Source organism: Dreissena polymorpha, chromosome 5 (assembly GCF_020536995.1).
Source record: "Dreissena polymorpha isolate Duluth1 chromosome 5, UMN_Dpol_1.0, whole genome shotgun sequence".
Taxonomy (NCBI): domain Eukaryota; kingdom Metazoa; phylum Mollusca; class Bivalvia; order Myida; family Dreissenidae; genus Dreissena; species Dreissena polymorpha.
The window spans coordinates 41,264,184-41,287,967 of NC_068359.1; the positions used below are offsets into that span (position 1 = coordinate 41,264,184).

Sequence of the window (23,784 nt, forward strand, 5' to 3'; positions counted from 1 at the left end):
AGTTACTTGTAAAATGGCTTTTAAGGTCGCCACAGCATAGTGGATATGGTGTCTGCCTAGCAACCAGGAGGTAACAAGTTTGATCCCCAATGTGGTAGCATTGTTTAGATCTCACAACAGCGACACCCAAGTACTGGTTCTACCCAGGAAACAGACTCAAAAGTGTTTCAATGAGCCTAATGTTTTCAATTTAATCCAACTTAAATAAAAAGGTTTAAACTAAAACCTGTAGTACGGCTGCTGAGAGGTACAGCAGAGAGAACTTGAGAGTGATGCTGGTGTGTCCTGCAGTCATGAAGGAAATGGTGTACATGAAGATCAGGTGCCCTGGGATGACTAGAGCCAGCAACATACGGGCCGCACGCGCTGTCACAGCTGAAATATGGGCCCAGAGTAAACTGCTGTGTCAAATGTCTATCAGGTAAAGAAATAATTACCATACCAAGTGTCAAATGTCTATCAGGTAAAGAAATAATTACCATACCAAGAAAATTTGTTGAATTGATATTCCCTGCCAAAAATAAATTTTGTGACAGACGGATGAAGGACTGACAAACAGACAGACAACGCCAATTCTATATCCCTCGGCCTTTGGCACGTGATAATAACACTTTTAAGTATTATAATAATAATCATAATAATAGTTATTAATAATAGTTTAACAAGACCTACTTAGTCCCTCACCTCAGACCCTATTAAACTTTCTATGCTGGTATTGCCTCATTGTTAATAGGAATATTAGGAAAACTGCTATGCCCCCAGGTGGCAATGCTTTTCAATTGACCCAAATCATTTTCAAAAATGGCTGAAAAATTATCAGTCAATAGAACAAATGTTTTGGACAAGTTTCATGGTTATTGGGCGAAAGTGTGACCTCTTGAGTGATCACAAGGTTTCATTATAGCTAAATTAGAAAAAATAACCAGCCCCATGGTGGCAATGTGTTTCAATTGTCTTGAACCATTTTTAAACGAATCAAAGATATTATTTGAACAAATCATCAGAGCAAGTTTCATATGATTGGACAATAAATGTGACTTCTAGGCCAAAAAAAAAATTAGGTCCGTTCTGCTCTCCTTGGAAAAAAAAACAGGGTCGGTAGGTAGGGTTTTTTTTTTTTTTTTTTTTTGGGGGGGGGGGTTCTAGAATGGAAGGCTACTAAAGCTTATAATAAGAAATACATGTATATTATTGCTTTGTTTGCTTGATATAACATCTAATATGAACGAAAATGAACAAATTTTTTTTTGGTGACCCCAATAAAAAGTTGAGGGTTGGCGCCGATGCAGGAGACAAGGTCGGGCGACCGGAAACTGACCTATTTTTTTTGTTTGGCCCTAGAGCCTGCTCTTTTGGCATTTCTAAGGTAGAACTCGAATCAAATGCACCAGAAATTTAATATGTCACAGTTCCGACTGTTCATCTGAAAAAGGAGGTTCGGCAATAATTCATAAGCATTTTATACAGGACCAAGCGGACAACAGTGAGATGTAATAAAAATGGCAAAAAATACGAGGTGAGGAAATTTTGAATGAAATTTTGTGTCACATATGTGTGAACACACAAATGTTTGTCGTTTCTTTTATATTTGATCATCAGATATTAATTCATTGAATAAATATTTTGTGTACATCATAATGTGTTTGATCAATCAAGTTAATATAATGGCAGAATTGGTGGCACAATAAGCACTTTAGTCTGGCATAATTCAGCGTGCAATCAAGCATGCCCCTTAAGTATGCACACGTTTTACCATACCAATAATTAGAAAACTGCCGCACCCTGTTGGCCATGTTTTTTAACAGACCAAAACCATTTTAAACTCATCTTAGATATCATAAGAATACATGTTCCAACAAATTTTATGATGATTGGGCAAAAAATGTGACTTCTAGAGCGTTAACCAGCTTTTCTTTCATTTGACCTAGTGACTTAGTTTTTGACCTCAAATGACCCAGTTCCAACCTTAGCCAAGATAAACTAGGGAAAATGTTCTGCCAAAGTTTCATGAAGATTGGACAATAGATGTTGCCTCTAGAGTGTTAACAAGGTAAAATGTTGAAAAAAGGCAAAAAGCAAATAACAAAAGCTGACCATGAGCACGTTGTCTGCCATATCCTTTGTTGGCAACTAGAGAATTAAACAAGGAAAATTTATGTGAAAGCATTTTGAAATCCAATCATAAGATTCTGAGCAGAATATTTGAAATGAATTTACATACAGCCATATAAAAGAAAGCTGCAAAGCACCTTGGTGGTCATGTTTTCTAATGAATCATAACAATTTTTAGGAATGTTGTAAATGGTCACCAAATGATCATTTTTAAACTGAAGAACTTTTTATAAAACCCAATGAATGAAACATTTCAGCAAAGTATGATTAAATCACACCTGTTGGTTTGAAAAATTTATTTTAAGAAAATGGTTGATAGTGGACAACAAATGCCAAAAAGTGACGCACAAAAATAGCTCAAACTACAGAACTTGCACATAAAGTGAGCCAAAAATGATTAAAAATGTTATTGTATGAGCAAGGATGCTAAGCAGAAAAACAAGCCAAACTTACAAGTGCCGATAAATGCCTCCATGCAGTTTGGGCAACCCTGCACCATGTTGACCGGCATGTTACCAGGGCGACAGACCTTGTGGAGCGAGGTGGAGATACGACTGGCCTGAACTGCAACCAGGTTACCCCCCACACCTGTCAAAGGGAATATACAGATGAAGCAGTTAACCAGGGTGACAGACCCTGTGAAGGGAGATGGAGATACGACTGGCCTAAACTGCATCCAGGTAACCCCCCCACAACTGTAAGAGGGAATATACAGATGTAGTAGTTAACCAGGGCGACAGACCCTGTGAAGGGAGATGGAGATACGACTGGCCTAAACTGCATCCAGGTTACCCCCCACACCTGTAAGAGGGAATATACAGATGTAGTAGTTAACCAGGGTGACAGACCCTGTGAAGGGAGATGGAGATACGACTGGCCTAAACTGCATCCAGGTAACCCCCCACACCTGTAAGAGGGAATATACAGATGTAGTAGTTAACCAGGGTGACAGACCCTGTGAAGGGAGATGGAGATACGACTGGCCTAAACTGCATCCAGGTTACCCCCCACACCTGTAAGAGGGAATATACAGATGTAGTAGTTAACCAGGGTGACAGACCCTGTGAAGGGAGATGGAGATACGACTGGCCTAAACTGCATCCAGGTTACCCCCCACACCTGTAAGAGGGAATATACAGATGTAGTAGTTAACCAGGTTGACAGACCCTGTGAAGGGAGATGGAGATACGACTGGCCTAAACTGCATCCAGGTTACCCCCCACACCTGTAGGAGGGAATATACAGATGTAGTAGTTAACCCTTTCCAGCTCAGAAGCAAAGTGAAAATGGCTTTATAAAAACAAGCGTTAAACCAGAACAGCCTGCAAGTAAGTTGCAGTCTGTTCAGGTTTTATGCTGTTTGCTGCTAATAAGTATCTTAAAGTTGCAAACAAAGCCTTTAAAACTTGAATCTAGTAGAAAGTTATTGAATTTAATTTGATTTTCTAAGGGACTACAAACCCATTAAAGTGCTTATCTGCGTGGTAAAGAGTTAAGTGCAATAAGTGAAATGGTGAATAAAACATCACTAAGGTAGCCCTATTGGCTGTATCGCACAAGTAAATAGTGAGATGTTGCTCACAAGCCTGCAGGGCGAGTGGAATATAATTTCAAACAATCAACAATTGCGATACAACCCATTAAATAACACAACCATAAAATATGTCTTCTTATTATCCAAAACAACATTCATTCACCCATGCAATATATCATGCAATATATTCTTTATTAATTCATTTCAAAAAAATTGTGAACATAACATGCCATCATGAGGTATTTATAAATATAACAATTAATGTTGAGAAACAAGAGATTGCCAAGCAATATTGTCCCCTACCTGTGAAACTTCAATATTGTCATAATTTTTTTTTAATTTGTTGCCATAGCAACCAGAATTCTTGACATAGGAACAAAATGAAATGATGTGCATACTCTCCATATTGCCATCTATCCATGTTTCAAGTTTAATGAAAAAATATTATTAAGAACTTTTAAAGTTATCGCAGGATCCAGAAAAGTTTGACAGACAGACTGACTGACTGATTGACGGACAGAGCGCAAACCATAAGTCCCCTCCGGTTTCATCGGTAGGGGACAATACCGGTATATGTGGCCTCTAGAGTGACAATAAGGTTTTTCTAAGATTTGACATGGTGACCTAGTTTTTGGACCCATGTGACCCAGATTTGAACTTTGATATTGCCAAATTAAATATTCAGAAAAAGTTTCATCAACAATGAGTCATAAATGTGGCCTCTAGAGTGGTAACTTTTTTTCCCTAAAAAGTGACCTGGTTAACTAGTTTTTTAATGAACCTGAAACAGATTCGAATTCAGCTAAGATATACTCAAGATATAAATTCCGACTAAGTTTCATCCAAATTCGATGAAAAATGTGGCCTATAGAGTGGCAATGAGCTAAAAGTTAACAACAGCCTGCGCACTCACCATTTATCACAGGCTGGAATACCGCTATTCCCGGGTACTTGGAGACTGTGAAGCCCAGAATCACACCCCCTATACTGTAACATTCAAACATATATCAAATCTCAATGTGCATACCAGGGATGGGAACAAATACTGAAAATGATATTGAAATATTCATTATTTTGTCATTATTCGAATATTCAACTAATAACTTTTTTGGAAGTTTCTTTGCACCAAAATCAAATATTCTAATATGAATTTTGAATTAGAATATTCAGCCAAGTGTTGAATATTCCGTTATGTGTTCCCATCCCTAGTATATACTGTGAGGTTGAAAGCCTGTTCAAAACATTTTATAAAAGGTAAGCTGTTTAGATGAACAGAAATTATTTGAATTTAAAATACGTGTGAAAAGCTAATTGATTTCATGCCATGATAGCATACCTTTTTATAAATTTATATTCATTTGTTTTCACTATCGTCCCTTTTAGTATGACATTGCATTTTAAAGAAGAATATAAATAATACTGGTAACCAAAGGTACGAATTGGACCATTAGGTTGCAACCTTCTCTAAACTAATTAGTCCATGTCATAAAGAATATCTTACCTACTGATTACCATTGCACTTAAGACGGGACTCCATCCGTTATACACAACATCGTGGGTATACTTGTTGTGCAGGGAGAAGTAGATCCATAGTGGTATGAGGAGAATAAATATAACTATCAACAGGGGGGACAACCACTGTTGAGTACCTACAGACAAAGAGAGACAATCTATTAGATTTAAAGTTTCACAAAATAATTTAACATGTCATATTAGCTTAATAATGGCTAAGCCCCTTTAAATCTTATAAACAAAGTGAACAAATGATCCTGGCAGTTTAAGAGTGGCGTTTTATTCCTGATATATAAGTTAATATACTGATATTTTGATAATTATAATGCATTTCCTACATAAACTGAAATATTTGAAAAAGATTGTATAAAGAGACTATTTTACTGATAGTTACGGTCATTCAAATTTTGATCCTGAGAAACCTTCTGTTTTATTAGCAAAGAACAATTTATCACAAACCCAAATCTAGCAAATTTGTTTTAATTTAAAAAAGGTCTTAGACAAATCCAATAAAATAATTAACATGACGAATTGTTCTCTCAGTTATTTGTTTTATTTTTTTCTGAAAAAATAATATTGATACCAGTTATGAAGAGATAACTGCACTATTTAAGCTATGTACATTTAACAAACATTGTTCTTTACACGTAAATCATTTGTGAGACATGTACAGTCGAAACCCAATGGCTCGAACTCGCTTGGCTCGAATTTCCGGTTGGCTCGAACTCTCATCAAAGCACCGATTTTTTATTGCTATATATTCATATATAATTTTGTCGGATGGCTCAAATTTGCGAGGCTCGAATTATCGGATGGCTCGAACTGTTTTCACAGTCCCGGTGACAATTTTCACACGTTCTTATGTTCCGATGGCTCGAATTCGCTTCGGTTCGCAAAAACTGTAAATCGATTATGAGCTCTTGAGTAAAGGCACTCAATAATTGATTTAACACCGGTTGTAAACATGTCATCGACTTAATCGTTAATTGATTTGAGTAAAAGATTACATTTTGTATTAATGCAATCAGAAATTATCTTTAGGAGTGCGAAAACTCAAAGCACGTTCAATGTCAACTGGATGTAATAGAAAGCTTGGTTGCTCGACGACAGCTAAGGAACGCAACACAGACTGACATAAAGTGTTTCTTCATTTTTTTAAAATAAATCAGTAAATGTAGTACTGTCTCATATGTAAATGATGCGTATCATTTGATGATACATGATGCATGTTTGTTCCTTAGTGCTCTGTTGTTCCAGAAAATGTGCTACGTTAAAACGTGCTGATATAATTTACTATATAATATATGTGTTTGATTGTATTTGTAACTGTTTTAAAATACAGTCCAACCTGCCCGAGCGACCGCCTGTAAATAGCGACCAACAGTCAATAACGACCACACCGATTTCCTCCCGACCGATTTCACTATATATTGAACCTGCGAATAAAGCCCACCTGCGAACAAAGACCAAAGACCGGCATTTTACATTCCCAAAAGTCCATTTTGATAGCTTACAACGACCACTGCAATCATAAAAATCAGCGATTTCGCAACTTTCAAAAAACAAAATGGCCACCATGACGCTGTGTAGTCACGTGATACACATCTTACCAGTGGACTCGTCGGTCGCTATGGAGATATTGGCAATTAACATTTTATTGCACTCGATAGCAGTTGTTTGTTTATTTAACACACATTGCTAATTGGTAGTCAACTGCTTCTTTTATGCATTTGACAGTTTGTTAAAAGTGTAAAAATTTGCCTTTGTATTTAAGTGACTCGCCATTAATGTACTAATTGCCGAAAATATCAAAGACAAGTTTGGGGCTTTCATCAACTCATGAAGGAAATTAAGGGTTTAATATCAATTGCGATGCCTTAAACACAATATTTATAAATGTTTGCTATGTTATGTGTATTTTGTACATTGTTCTTTGTAGAAGTACATGTACATATACATGTGTGTCAATAGTTATTTATACGTGTATATGATTAATGAAATAAATAATAAAAACATAAGGGAATGGAAAAATAATAAATATAAAAACAAAACTGTGTTTTCAATCATTTATTTCATTATACATGCATTAGTATTTAAACATTTAAACAATAGAGCACATACATACATAAGGTACCTATTAAAAAAACTACTAGCATATTTTGCCAAGTTTCAATCGACCCTGCGAATAAAGACCACCTGTGAACAAAGACCACAATAACAAAATCCCTTGAGTGGTCTTTATTGCCAGGTTAGACTGTATTGGTAAATAAAGTTATTAAGTATATATTTAATTCTTATGAACTCAAAAGCAGAAAGAAGTACGAAGTAGTAGGGAGTTTAAGCAATATGTGTACTCTTCAACTGGAGATGAAAATATACTGCAGACTTGTTCGTAAACAAAAGTTTATTAGAATCGGATGGCTCAAATTCCAGATGGCTCGAACTTTTGTTGCCGGTCCCGACGAGTTCGAGCCATCGGATTTCGACTGTATGTTCATTGTTTCACTGTCTCCACACCTGTTCTCACCTATAGCCTTGAAGAGTAAAGATCCAATCCCTGCAAGAAGAGACAGTGTAGTGATATCCCCGAGACTGGCTGCAATGGGCGTGGCAACGTTGTCTGGGTTAATATTGACCTTCTTCGATAACAGCACCACTCCAACCATCACACAACCTGTAGAAAACATCATTCTGCTTTACCCTGTACCACTCAAAATTGACACCTTTGTAGTGCCTTACAAAATCAAATTCAATTTAAGACCTTTCTGACAAGATCCAAGTTTTAAAGCCTTTTTTTCAACCCTGAGATACTTATGAGAAGCCAACAGCATAAAACCTCAACAGACTGCATGTGACTCGCAGACTGGTCTGGTTTTATGCTGGTCGCATACAGCCATTTTCACTTTGCTTCTGAAAAGCATCAACTACCAGGGTTTCATGTCGAAGCCCAGCAGTTGAGTAGCAGTAGTTTAAAATTGATGAGATGAACATAAAAATTATTATTTCAATAATTTTTTATTGACTCGCTGCTTGTGTCAATTTTTTCAAGTCTTGCTTTTACTATAAGGGGTATATTGATGGTCAATGTGGCATTATAATTTAAACAAGAGCGCCGCCTTGCGGGTGCAGACCGCTCATCTATTTTTCTTTTAAAGGTGAAGGGACCTATCTCAATACTTCAATCACAAAGGAGGAGGGGTGGGGTGGAGAGGGATGTATGGTGTGGGTGTGTGGTCATTTATTACATTATTTTCCAAAAATAAGCAAATAAATGCAAAAATTTTTTTTTTTTTTTCTTTTTTTGGGGGGGGGGGGGGGGGGGGGGGGTATTCTTGTTTGGGATGGTTGGACGGTATTTAAAAGAAAAAAATATATTTTTTTGTTTTTTAACCATGTTTCAAAAAATAAAAAAATAAAATATAAAAATTTGCGGGGTGGGGGGGAGGGGGTATAGTGTGAGGGTGTAGTCATTAATAAGATGATCTTTTAAAAAAAAAGAAAAAAAAAGGGGGGCATTCTGGGGTGGGGTGGGGAGGCGTGGGGGATGGTTTGGGTGGAGTCTATTGTGGTATGTCAGGTAAGAGTTGTTATGTCAAAGTATCAATCAAATCTAATCATAAATAAAGAAGTTATGGCAATTTTAGCAAAATTTAATAATTTGACTTTGATAGTCAAGGTCATTCAAAGGTCAAGGTAAAATTCAACTTGCCAGTTACAGTACCCTCATGATAGCATGAAAGTATTTGAAGTTTGAAAGCAATAGCCTTGATACTTTAGAAGTAAAGTGGATCAAAACACAAAATTTAACCATACATTCAAAGTTACTAAGTCAAAAAAGGGCCATAATTCCGTAAAAATGACAAGCCTGAATGCAATAGCATTGATACTTTCTGAGAAAAGTGGACCTAAACGCAAAACTTAACCGGAAGGTGATGACAATAGCTTATAATTTAAAAAAAAAAAATAGATGAGCTAAAAAGGGCCATAATTCCGTCAAAATGACAACCAGAGTTATGCAACTTGTCCTGTACTGTCACCTTATGATAGTTTGCGAGTGTTCCATGTGTGAAAGCAATATCTATGATACTTTAGGAGTAAAGTGGACCAAAACACAAAACTTAATCAAATGTTCAATTTCTAAGTATAAAGAGCCCATAATTCTGTCAAAATGCCAGTCAGAGTTACATAACTTTGCCTGCACAGTCCCCTTAAGATAGTTAGTAAGTGTTGCAAGTATGAAAGCAATAGCTTTGATACTTTAGGAATAAAATGGACCTAAACACAAAACTTAACCAAATTTTCAATTTTCTAAGTATAAAAAGGGCACATAATTATGTCAAAATGCCAGTCAGAGTTACATAACTTTGCCAGCACAGTCCCCTTATGATAGTTAGTAAGTGTTGCAAGTATGAAAGCAATAGCTTTGATACTTAAGGAATAAAATGGACCTAAACACAAAACTTAACCAAATTTTCAATTTTCTAAGTATAAAAAGGGCACATAATTCTGTCAAAATGCACACCAGAGTTATCTAACTTTGCCTGCCCAGTCCCATCGTGATAGTAAGTAAGTGTACCAAGTTTGAATGCAATAGCGTTGATACTTTCTGAGAAAAGTGGACCTAAACACAAAACTTAACCGGACGCCGATGCTGACGCCGACGCAGACGCTGACGCCAAGGTGATGACAATAGCTCTTTTTTTTATTCAAAAAATAGATGAGCTAAAAAAATTATATCATCTTTAAAAAATATGCATTGAATGGTTGCTTGAAAAGTTTGTTCTGTTTGTTGTAAACACATTAAAAAACTTCTTATTGTTCTAAAAGCAACAAGAATATCAGTAAAACTGATGGATGCTACCAATTGATGCATTTTGTCAATTTATCAATTAATTAATCGAAAGCATTGTCATCAAATTCAGATCATTAGGTGCGGAGGTCCCTCAAGGAAACAAACAATCAATAAGATAATGACATGATAATAATTAAAGGACAAAAACTGAAAAAAAAATCATTTCACCAGAAAAAACCTAACAATGAAGTGGAGTCAATCTTATAATTAATATATCATATTCATTCACAATCAGATATGGCAAAACCAAATGACAACACAACTAAACAAGATGTGTTTGTCAGAAACACAATCCCAGTGGGCATCCAAGGTTGCTGCAACGTTGTATTTAGGTTGCATTCGAACGTTGCAGTTTGGTTGTACCAATGGTCTATATAAAAAATTTCCCGACGTTTTTTCCCAACGTTGCTGCGACGTTTTTTCCCAACGTTACTGCAACGTTGTATTAAGGTCGCATTAAAAATTTGATTTTTTTAAATAATAAAAAAAAAATATATATATACTGCCAACCACTTATTTGATTAGTATCGGCAGTTATGGACATTTTCGAGTTCGTTTCTTAGAAAGAACCATTATTTGATGTCTATAGAGGAGTTAATGAAACGTTCCCCGAGTGGGAATCGAACCCACCAACTCCCGATCGCTAGGCGGACACCTCATTCACTACACCACAGAGACAATTGAAAGTTTCAGACAAAAATGTTGACTATTAATTTTTTGTTGAAACTTTGAAACTATAGATTCTACCATTATAATGCATAACACAACTTAAACAAAATATTTTATCCAGCGATTTTGAGTTAAAGTTCATCTTTAGCATCTTTAAGTTTAAGCAACTGATCTGTAAAATTTAAAAAATTGAATTTCTAAAATTGAATTTCTAAAATTTACAAGAAATCATATTTTCATTGATGCTATACATGAACTGTAATATTATAAAGTACGATTCCTACTCGGGGAGCGTTTTATTATCTCCTCTTTAGACACCAAATACTGGTTCTTTCTAGGAAATGGACTCGACAGTGTGCATATCTGGCGATAACACTCGAAAGAGCGGTTGGCAGTAAATAGTTTGTTTATTTATTTTTTTTTTTATTATTTTTAAAAAAGAATTAAAAAATACTACGTTTGAATGCAACCTAAATACAACGTTGCAGCAACGTTTGGAAAAAAAACGTCGGGAAAACTTTCATATACACCATTGTGACAACCAAACTGCAATGTTTGAATGCAACCTAAATACAACGTTGCAGCAACGTTGGAAAAAAATGTCGGGAAAACTTTCATATACACCATTGTGACAACCAAACTGCAACGTTTGAATGCAACCTAATTACAACGTTGCAGCAATGTTTGAAAAACGTCGGGAAAACTTTCATATAGACCATTGGTACAACCAAACTGCAACGTTCGAATGCAACCTAAATACAACGTTGCAGCAACGTTGGAAAAAAACGTCGCGAAAACTTTCATAACACCATTGTGACAACCAAACTGCAACGTTTGATGAAACGTCCGGGTAATGTTTTGTATGCAACGTTGTGGCAACGTTCGGTAATGGTTGCCGACGTTGCGACCTAAATATTACGTTGCCACAACGTTGCATACAAAACATTACCAGGACGTCCGGGTAATGTTTTGTATGCAACGTTGTGGCAATGTTCCGTAATGGTTGCCGACGTTGCGACCTAAATATTACTTTGCAGCAACATTCCCACAACGTTTGATGCCCACCGGGATGCCCCCTATTGCGCCGCTTTGAAGCCATATATTTGACCTTTGACCTTGAAGGATGACCTTGACCTTTCACCACTCAAAATGTGCAGCTCCATGAGATACACATGCATGCAAAATATCAAGTTGCTATCTTCAATATTGCAAAAGTTACGGTTAAAGTTTTCGGACGGACGCACAGATTGACAGACGTGACAGACGGACTGACGGACAGTTCAACTGTTATATGCCATCCTACCGGGGGCATAAAAATCGTTTGACCAGAAATAACCTGACAATGAAGTGGAGTCAATCTTATAATTAATATATGATATTCATTAAAAAATCAGATATGGCAAAACCAAATGACAACACAACCAAAAAAAAATTATTGACCTCAGGGCTCCCCTGGCTCAACATTTTCTGTAGCCGTTTACTTTTTTATGTCAGAATTCTTATTATTTTGGATATTTTATGGGCAAATAGAAAGAAAATCTTGTCTTGAGCTAATGTCCATATGTGTAGCCATTGGCTCATTTGGCAAATGTCAGAGCAAGCCCTGATTGTTTAACCATTTACCACATAGATAGGTATTTTGACGTATTTGTTGTCCCTCAGAAAGTTATTTTAATTAAAGACCATTCTTACTAGATTCAAGTTTTAAAGGCTTCATTTCCAACCCTTAAATACTGATGAGCAACAAACAGCAAAAAACCTGAACAGACTGCAAGTCACTTGCAGGCTGTTCTGGTTTTATGCTGTTTGCACATAGCAATTTTCACTTTGCTTCTAAGTGGGAAAGGGTAAACACAACCATGCCTACCTAGTACAAAGCTGGCTAGGGCTGCTGTACACATGCTGCTAGCACACAGGAGGAGGGCGTGCTGCATGTTAAACTTGCCGTCTGGTATCCAGCCCATCACCATGGCAAACAGTGATGCCAGGAAACCAACCACCAGAGCCTGCGCCTGTGTGCATTAATGGTACATGAACACAAACAGACAGAAATTATTGCTTATACTTTTTTTTACTATAAGTGACATTTTTTATGAGAAATAACCATAATTATAATTAAAGCATGCAATGAGACTAAAATGACGGCTCATTAAAAAAATTGTGGAAAAAAAATCCTGTAAGAGAAACATACAAATATTTTTGGTTTTTAGACTTCCATCTTGTATTTCAAGGAGAGACACAACATTAACATTTCATCATTTTAAACAGGCATAACAAAAAACATTTTTTTCTCTGAGATTATGAGGATATAGAGAAGTATTTCACCAAAGTTATAGCAAGATGCCTGCTTACAACATTTCAAACTCATGGTCAATCATTCTTGTTATTACTATGATGATGCTCTTACAGTCCACACAAACTGTAATTTGCCTACAATCGAATATATATGTCATGTAATTTTCAATTGGGACCTGACCTTTGACCTCTACTTGTAACCTTGACCTATGAGGAAGGGTTACATTAATTATAAATGACAGGCCACCGCTTCATGGTGATTGTTTGTGGTAAATTATTCTAAACTGCAAGATGATGAAAATAATCTTTTTCATGGCAAAATTTAACCTTTGAGACTTTGACCTTTAAGGGTACCTTCAGATCTTCACATAGTGAACATTTGCGGTAAATCATTTTATAATTGCATAATGAAATATGAAGTAGAAGTCTTGAAAAGTTATTTTTTGGCCAAGTTACAACATTCTTTATTTTTAATGTGACATTGACCTTTAAGGTAAGATGACAAGTGTTACAAGCTACATGCTGTCTTCTTGTGTCGGACATTTGTCTTAGTTATATTAAAACTGCACATTGCATGGAATTTGACCTTTGACCTCTAAGCTAGATCTTGATCTTTGTAGTAAGGAGAATGTTTCTGCTACACTGTCTCCTCATGCTAAATTGTGGTAAGTTGTTGTAAAATTGCATGGTGAAGGACCATGTTTCAATCCACACAAGCTTTTTATATGGTAAATTTGTAAAATTGACCCAACTAAATTTAATTTAAACCTATTTTTTTAGTTGAACTGCATAGAATGCCTAAGGCTCATTTGAAACGCTCTCAAATCTTTTTCCTGGGACTAGAACCAGTGCTTGGTGTCTGGGGGAGATCAAAAGAACGCTCACACAGCGGGGATCAAACCCTGAACCTACTGGTTGCTAGACGGTAACAATATTCACTACCCCAATAAGTTTGATTTAGACATTTCAGAAAGGAAGATGGTGTGTAACATCCATACAAACAGTCATTTGTGGGGTAAGTTATCTGTACATTTTGAGATGAATGACAAAGTTACAGTACGGGCAAGCTGTTATATGACCAATTTTAACCTTTAAGCTCTTAGTGTGACCTTAACCTTTGAGTATACAGCAACAAGTTGTCTCCTCATGGTAAATATTTGTGGTGAGTAATTTTTAAACTGCATTATGAACAACAAAGTTACTGTTATATCTAGCTTTCTTCAAGCGGCCCAAGGCATGCGTATAACACCATGGACACTTTCACATGAATGATGGCATCTCACATGCTCCTGGTATTTAAAAAAAAATAGCATTTAGAAGGAAATTCTTTCATTATACCTGAATGAGAGACATATTTCCAGCAATCATCTTCCACTTCTCAGAGGATTTACTCATGTTACCCAAATTAGCCTGAAAAAGAAGAAATTTCTAGACAGACGTCCACAAACATAGTGCAAATAAGCCAAAAAACATAAGAAAAGAAAAGACATATTCCTGCAGGAATTAACTTCATGAAATAGTGATCTTCATGTGGGACATACTTAGTTACTCTTTACCAGTCAGATACACATCTTAACCCTTTGAAGTCCCTTAGAAAATCAAAAGAAAAGATTTTTCTTTACAGCAGGGCAATGATAAGGATTGTTACATCGTTCTTACAATTTATATTTGACAAAAAATAAATTAAAATTAAAAATTTAATTGTACAGAAAATGATTATGAAAATGGGAAAACAAATTGCAATCAATTCTTGGTCATTTGAGATGTACCATTTCACTCTATACCCCATTTGATTTAAATAAGTACATTGTGACCTTAAGTCTGGCTGTAATTTATGTATTATGTTTATATAGACACTGGTTCGAGCTGGTGTCTATTTAAAAATTTACTTCCATTGTAAACAAGAAACATGATGGGTGATGCTCCCCAAAGGTTTTTTGTCACAATATTGCACTATATATTCAGATAAAAAGAAACGTCTTGAGGGCACAGTAGTTGCGGGGACAAGAATTTTTTTATATAAAATTTCAAAGGGCCATAACTCTGTGAAAAATCATCCGACCAGAACCCGCTGATAGTATACACATCTCCTCTTGGTAGTGAAGCTTCCCATAAAGTTTCATTGAATTCCGGTCATTAGTTGCTGAGAAATAGCCCGGACAAGAATTGCACTATATGTACAGTTAATGGAAAATTTAAAAGGGCCATAACTCTGTGAAAAATCATCCTACCAGAACCCGCTGATAAAATGCACATCTCCTCATGGTAGTGAAGCTTCCCATTAAGTTTCTTTGAATTCCGGTCATTAGTTGCTGAGAAATAGCCCGGACAAGAATTGCACTATTTGTTCAGTCAATGGAAAATTTCAATATGCACATCTCCTCTTGGTAGTGAAGCTTCCCATAAAGTTTCATTGAATTCCGGTCATTAGTTGCTGAGAAATAGCCCGGACAAAAATTGTGCACGGACAGACACACGTACGGACGGACAGACGAAGCGGCGACTATATGCTCCCCGCAAAATTTTTGGAGAATAAAAATGTGGACTGCTAAACGCGGACAGGCTAAGAAACTTTCATTATTGGTGTGTGCACCAAATATTTTACAATTTGTTACACGACCCGAATTGTCGGGAAAAGACGTTGCTGAGAGTATACTCTCAGTTTTAATCCCACAGGTGGTAATAGATTCTTAAATTTTCAGTGCAAAACGCAGCGGCGATTCCGTGTTTGAAAAACAAATAATATTGTGGAAAAATAATGTCCACTAGCTTGTCATTGATTGAGAGGGTTAGGAAATGCGCCTTAAGTGCACCATTTGTATGAAAGGTAATGTTAAAACAGTATGGGCTAGGGATGGATCATGCAATATTCAAAAGGCGGTGTCAATAGTAAAGCACAATAATAGTACTTAACACAAGTATACAAAAAAGAAAATAGGCAAGTTTTTATCAAATTGTCAAAAACTAATTGACAAAAAGTTTTGATAGGAAAAAAATAATTGTTACAACAAGCATGTGGTGAAAACTTATTGACATGAAATCTTAAATGTTGCCCTGTTAAAGATTTGTGTTTTAAAAGCTCCATTACCAGCGCTTAGATACTGATGAACAGTTAACAGCATAAAATATGGTTCAAGTTATTTGCTAGTGCATACAGTTGCATACATCCATTTTCACTTTCCCTCTGAGCATATCTTACAATATGGTCTTTCATGCAATTGCAATTGTATCATTATGTAACACAGTCACTTTGGATTTCAGAAATCATTTTTATGACGTTTAAATTGCAACAGATTAGGATGAATTTTACAACGTTGCTTTCACATTAAATATATCATCATTGTATAAAATAAACAGTTCATTTCAGACAAATATCAGGAGTTAGGATAGGTATTTTTTATTTTCTAAAGAAGTATGAAATGGTTATTAAACAAGTGATGTGTTTGTGAAACACTATGTCCCCATATATTTGACCTATGACCTTGAAGGATGACCTTGACCATGACATTTCACCACTCAAAATGTTCAGCTCCATGAGATACAATGCATGCCAATATAAAGTTGCTACAATGTATCTAAAATATTGCAAAAGTGTAAATTGAATGAGAGATTTTGACCCATATAATTGATCTTTTACCTTGAAGGATGACCTTGACCTTTCACCACTCAAAATGTGCAGCTCCATGAGATACACATGCATGCCAAATATGAAGTTGCTATCTTCAATATTGCAAAAGTTATGACAAATGTTAAAGTTTGCACAAACAAACAAACAAAGCAACAAACTAACAAACCAACAGACAGGACAAAAACAATATGTTCCCCACTATAGTGGTGGGGATGTCATTACATTTTTTATGGTAATTACAGGGGCATGATTGGGAAAACTACAACGATGTAACATCTGGGCTTGTGATACTTCATGCATATTGTTCAATTTCATGTTAATTACACATGACAGATTTACACACAAATATTGTCATAGCTTGATTATTTCATCAGGGCTAGTAATACTTTAAGGATATTGGTTCAATTTTGTGTAAATTACAGATGACATATTTACACACAAATATTGTCAAGGCTTGATTATTTTATCAATGTGTTGGTTGGTCACACTTTGAAATTCGGTTTCCTAAGGCAATTACACAGCTTGTTTTTATATATAATACGTTTAAACCAACTCACAAATGGAAAATTGTATGCCTGCATTGTTTGATTATTTGTCAATACTTTGTTAATGGACTGAAAACTATTAAATATTGTACTTCTGATAAGAACAAAAGAAACAAAAACATTAACGAAAACTATAAAATATCACCAGGCCTTTTTCTGTCTATTTTGGGAAAAAGTACCTAGCAAAATTGGGATTTTTCGAGTCGCGAAATCTTCCAAATTGGGAAGAATTTTCATCGACAAAAGCCTTATTTGGGCAGGGTTTTTTCCAGTCATTTTGGATAACAATCATATAAATTATGGTTATATATTTTGTAGGTTGTTTAAAAAATAAAATTGAGATAAAGAGTCTAATAATCATACGTCATCAGACACTTCTTTAAATAAAAAAAAATAAAAAATAAAAAATAAAATTATTTTTTTTAGCTCACCTCAGCACAATGTGCTCATGGTGAGCTTTTGTGATCGCTTTTTTTCTGTCATGGATCGTGCGTTGTGCGTCGTGCGGCGTCAACATTTGCCTTGTTAACTCTCTAGAGGCCACATTTATTGTCCAATCTTCATGAAATTTGGTCAGAAGATTGGTCTCAATGATATCTTGGATGAGTTCGAAAATGGTATAGTTTGCTTGAAAAACATGGCTGCCAAGGGGCGGGGCATTTTTCCTTATGTGGCTATATATGGCTATAGTAAAATCTTGTTAACACTCTAGAGGCCACATTTATTGTCTGATCTTCATGAAACTTGGTCAGAAGATGCATCCCAATAATATCTTGGACAAGTTCGAAAATGGTGCCGGTTGGTTGAAAAACATGGCCGCCAGGGGGCGGGGCATTTTTCCTTATATGGCTATAGTCAAACCTTGTTAACACTCTAGAGGCTTCATTTATTTTCCAATCTTCATGAAATTTGCTCAGAAGATTTGTCCCAATGATATCTTGGATGAGTTCAAAAAATGGTAACCTTTGCTTGAAAAACATGGCTGCCAAGGGGCGGGGCATTTTTCCTTATATGGCTATATACATGTATGGCTATAGTAAAATCTTGTTAACACTCTAGAGGCCACATTTATTGTCCAATCTTCATGAAACTTGGTCAGATAATTCATCCCAATAATATCTTGGACGAGTTCTTAATGATGCCAGTTGGTTGAAAAACATGGCTGCCAGGGGGCGGGGCATTTTTCCTTATACATGTATGGCTATAGTAAAACCTTGTTAACACTCTAGAGGCCACATTTATTTTCCGATCTTCATGAAACTTGCTCAGAAGATTTGTCTCAATGTTATCTTGGATGAGTTAAAAAATGGTAACCTTTGCTTGAAAAACATGGCTGCCATGGGGCGGGGCATTTTTCCTTATGTGGCTTTAGTAAAAACTAATATCGTGTTAACACTCTAGAGGCCACATTTATTGTCCAATCTTCATGAAACTTGGTCAGAAGATTCATCCCAATAATATCTTGGACGAGTTCAAAAATGAAGCCGGTTGGTTGAAAAACATGGCTGCCAGGGGGCGGGGCATTTTTCCTAATATGGCTATAGTAAAACCTTGTTAACACTCTATTATATATATATGTAAGGCCACATTTATTTTCCGATCTTAATGAAACTTGGTCAGAAGATTTGTCCCAATAATATCTTGTTATCTCAGGTGAGCGACTTTGGGCCTTTTAGGCCCTCTTGTTTTCAATTGGGATTTTTTTTTGGAGAATTGGGAAAAAAATATGCATATTTGGCATTGGGAATGGGTATGACTATCGGACCCGTGAGATAGGCAGAAAAAGGCCTGATCACTTAAGGTATATTTTAATCAACTCTGACAATCTCTTCTGTATCACTTTTGTTACTAACTCATTGTAGACAAAGTAAAAGTTTACCATATACTAGTACTTACGGTTTTTTTAACAGCTGTTGCATATTTTACTGATTTCATCAACCTTATGTAAACAATATCAAAGTTTATCACATTACAAAATTTGATCAATTTAGTTGTTACATATTATATTGAGTTCATTTTACTTCATTGTAAATTTCCCAAAATTTTTGGAAGACATAAACATTTAAATGTATATGTAGATTTTGTTTAAACTATAAAATGAAACTATAAGTGTACCCTTCCGAAAAATATCTATTTATAAACACTTTTGGCAATTATCCAATTGCTAGAATATTGCGTAATTGTCAAGGGTACAAAATATCTGTTATAACTGACACTTAACTTTATATTAAGTCAGTAAACCAGTTTAGAACAACGCGGCAAAAACCGTTAATTCTTTTGACCACAATAATTTCTTTCAGGATTTAGTGTCAATGTGAGAAGATGTAAAAATAAAGGGAAACATTTATTTTGTATGATAACAGGTTAGACCAGACGGCATATGCAGTTTTTTGTAAAAAATAGCCAATTAAAGTTCACCCTTCGGAAATTTATTAAAAATCATTCAACTTACAGAATTAGTATTTCAAAACATTGTCATGACATTTGTTTTCAATCAGCAAAAAGTGTATTTAAAAATAATAAAGCCTTCTATATCCATATGCACATGTAAAAAAATAACTTATTCAATAAGTTCCAGTTAACTTTTTGCTGCATTTATCCCCCCTGTAAGCATTATACAAAAGCTTTCTTGCTAAAACTTTGTTAATTTATTCCTTTACCAAATCTATACCATAGACACTTATCATTTTGTTTTTATTGGGGCATTATGGAAAATAAAATACAAATTAATCGGAACTGCTGATTATCAAGAACTGGTTGACAAACTGTATTTAATATATAAATTAATATAAAATAGCTGAGCAACCAAATTTCATTGTCTTTTATTTAGAGTAAATTATCTTGCACTTTTACCAACATCTTTTTAGTCAGTAGTATAGTATAGTGACTGTAAAGTACAAAACAAATTTGCAAAACAATATTTGTAACCCACTGATCAGAAACAACTTACAAATGAAAAATGAGTGTAGCTTAAGACACAACAAAACAGCTTAATGCTAACATTTTGTTTCATTAAGTATTTTAACAAAAAATGTACCATTGTAAAATTTGCTATTATGCAGAAAAAATGGTGCATTCAAACTGGACACAGTTGGCAAAATGATAAAAATATAATATTTCAAATGTATTCTATAATTTGCATGAGTGGCAAATCTGACGCGCATCTTATCAGTTTGTTCTGGCCTGTTTTTACAACTAATTGTTTTACAATTCTAATTGGGTTAAATAATAAATTGTCCTTTGTTTTGGTATATTCTTCATTAAAATCACTGTCTGCAATTTGGGAAATGGTTTGGTTCAGACATCAAACATCAATCCATCGCCCACTGATCATTACATTAAGTAAGATGAAATAGAAATTGCATAATGGTGAACATTTGAAACAATTCTTTATCATTTGAGAATGTTTAATATTAGAACAAATATCACTGAGACAGTCACTAAGTGTGGGGACGTTGTTTCAAGGCAACATCACTCACCTGTGTTGAAAGTCTAGAAGCTAAAGTCATCTCTAAATTTCCTTTTAGACCAAGCAACGCTGGCACGAGAACAAAAATTTCGGACACTTCTACAAACACAGGCCAGTGCTGAAAAAGAATTGTGATGCATAAACAAGAGCACCACATAACGGGTGCCACGCTCGGCTGCAGGTGCAGTTTTGAATAAATGAAAGGTTGTCAGAAATTTTTAGAATATTTTTTAATTTTCTTAGAGGTCACAGAGACCTTGACCTTTGACCTAGTGACCCAAAAATGGGTGTGACATGTAGAACTTATCAAGGTGCAGCTACAAATGAAGTTTCAAAGTTGTAGGTTGAAGCACTTTGATTTTAGAGCCAATGTTCAAAACCTTGACAAAATGTCAAGGTTTTAGCGGACGGCAGACACGAGCTGGCTATGACAATACCTCGGGTTTTCTCCGAAAACAGCCAAGCTAAAAAATTAAATACTCGTATTGAAATTGATGCACAAATGCATCTCCATACAGTACTCATTAATTCAGATTGAATGTCATCGAAAACGTGCGTTACAAAAATTAAAAATTAAAGCAGAGGTTAAAATTGGAATGTTTATATACAGGTAAAAATGCCTATTCATTTAAGTTTTGTGGGAATCATGCCACCAGTCATATTGAAAACAAGAGATTGCCAAGCAATATGGTCCCCTACCTGTGAAACTCCACCATTGTCAGAATTTTTTATTTTTATTTGTTGCCATAGCAACCAGAATTCTTGACGTAAGAACAAAATAAAATGACGTGCATAATCTCCATATTGCCATCTATCCATGTTTGAAGTTTCATGAAAAAATATGAAGAACTTTTAAAGTTATCGCAGGATCGAGAAAAGTGTGATGGACAGACTGACTGACTGACACACAAAGCGCAAACCACAAAAATTGCCTTTGCTACACATCTTTAATCATATCAGTGGTATTTCAACAAATAGAGTAGAAAAAGCAATATAGTACCTGAACTGCGTCAAGCACCATTCCTGCTGCAACCATTCCAAATCCTGCTATCAAGTATGGAAAGGACACCTGCAGAATGATCTGCAGAGAAGTCTCTGAGCTATCCTCAAGCTTAACAATAACTTTGCCAATGTCATCATCAAAACTGTCTTCTACTATCAAAGGCTGAGTGTCTGCATTTCCATTTATAAAACTGGTTTCTTCTGTGTCACCATCTCTAAATGATTCTTCTTTTTCTGATTTCTCAGATCCATTAGCACTAACTGAATCACCCCCACCCTTGTCTACAAATCCATCAACTCGAACACTTCCAATTTCTAAAGATGCTGGTAAAGTATTGCCATTTATACCACTGTTAGTCTTATACAAAATTTTCTCTCTGCCATCTGGCTTCACTGTAAAGTTAGTATGAATATCGCTGGGGAACACATCTTTGGTATCCATGGAAACTAAGGAGCTGGAGCCAGATTGGGAATAGGGAACCATTCTTGGTTTTCGGGAACGAAGGTTGTAGGGATGGTCTCCGTTTCCAGAACTTGTCATGATCACTCAGCCATCATATTACTGAATGTCTCCTGCAAAGCCAGAAGGTACTTGTGCATCATTTACCATATGATTCTCGTTCTGGGAAAACTGGGTGTGTACAGTGTCATCCCAGTTGAGTCGATGCAGTCCACACAGGCTTATCAGGGACGACACTTTACGCACATGTATTAAGCCCAGTTTTCACATTTTTCCTGCAATAAACATACACTTCAACACTGTTATTTCGAAGTTGTCGGGACAATTAAAAAATCTTCGGATTAACGATACTTCGAAATAAAGATTTGACAGAATACTTCTTTGATTCTGTAAACTTAAAACGTTGTGAAATTTGCATGGCCACTATTAATAATTGTTTTACTTAAAAACGTTAACTAGTCAGATAGCAATAGATTTCTACTTTTAACAAACGGAGGAATTAAACAATTCTTTTTATTCTTTTTATTTTACACGTTTGTTTGTTACTATAGAATGCAAAACTACATAAATAGTAATTACCGGCTTTTGATGACATAAAATTAACACGCTATGCGTAGACAACAAAGGTGTTATAATCGTCTTTTGACGCGCCACGCGCAGACGACAAAGGTGTGAAATTACGCTCAGTGTTTTGCAGTTTTGACTTCGATTTAAAGACTGATAATTAGGTGAGAATTAGGTGTTGGCACTAACAGAATCACTTCGAATTAACGATTTCTTTGGTTTAACAATGAAATTAAACATTAAACAAAGAAAAACCAAAACCTGGACCAGAAAAATACTTTGAAAATAATGGTGACTTCGGATTATCGGTGTTCGAAGTAATGGTGTTAAAGTGTAATTTAAATCTCTTCACATTATATAAAGTACATTTTAGGTGATTGTGGATCAACTCTTTGATTTTAAAGTTTTCATTTATGGGTTATATCCTGGTTTTATATATTGTTTGACTTTGAGAAAAATACGTTCAGTTGTAAAATATGTATAAGTTTCAAATTTCAATGAAGGAATGAAAAAGACAGTCATACTTGTGTTCGATATATGACATTCCCATAAGGATTATCACAATCATCCGTACAGCTTATGTCAAAGTGGCATATTATGTACGGAGAAAGTGTACAGGGATTGATTATCAAAATAGTTTTCCATAGTAAAAACCAATGTGTGTCAGACAAACCCGAAAAGATTGACATCCGAAATATATTAAACTCCCAACATTTCTTGATCATATTGGGTAATAGAACAATTTAAGTTCGTGTTAATTCCGTACAGAATTACGACAGCTGGTCTGTTTGTTTTTTTTAATTCATAAGACATAATACTTGATAACAACAATCACAAAATAAAAAAGCGGAATTGCGCACCGACAACTTGCCAAGTTGTCAACATTTCTGAACTGACAGGTAGTGGAATATTTTGGGTCCGTTGAAACACTCCAACACACCCTAATACACACCAAGATAATCGAGTGAAACATTAAATCTTAAACACACTTTTATGCGTTTTTAATTTAGATTAATTGACAGTACATTTATAACAAAATATATAGGGTATCCATGTGCAGGCTTAACAATATAATTGAAAATGATGTTTTATAAGTTGGGAGCGTTACGCTGTTTTATAAGTTGAAAGCTTTCAGTTATAGA

The 23,784-nt window shown here is 35.4% G+C and overlaps 1 protein-coding gene across 2 annotated transcripts in view; it reads right to left on the minus strand.

Annotated features, from left to right (window-relative positions):
• Nucleotides 1-23,578, minus strand: part of LOC127881028 (solute carrier family 41 member 1-like) — a 32,132-nt gene extending 8,554 nt beyond the window's left edge. The window contains exons 1-10 of one of the 2 annotated variants that reach the window (XM_052428613.1): nt 23,503-23,578; nt 21,617-22,191; nt 20,627-20,734; nt 14,313-14,384; nt 12,547-12,691; nt 7,686-7,832; nt 5,148-5,295; nt 4,560-4,633; nt 2,566-2,700; nt 227-375 (exon numbers count right to left, since the gene is read on the minus strand). In XM_052428613.1, the coding sequence (XP_052284573.1) occupies nt 227-375; nt 2,566-2,700; nt 4,560-4,633; nt 5,148-5,295; nt 7,686-7,832; nt 12,547-12,691; nt 14,313-14,384; nt 20,627-20,734; nt 21,617-22,159 (1,521 nt within the window). In that variant the 5' untranslated portion in view covers nt 22,160-22,191; nt 23,503-23,578. Of the gene's footprint in view, nt 1-226; nt 376-2,565; nt 2,701-4,559; nt 4,634-5,147; nt 5,296-7,685; nt 7,833-12,546; nt 12,692-14,312; nt 14,385-20,626; nt 20,735-21,616; nt 22,192-23,315; nt 23,459-23,502 lie in introns of those variants that run through there. The other variant, XM_052428612.1, reaches the window with a different exon arrangement.
• Nucleotides 23,579-23,784: the final 206 nt, after the last annotated feature.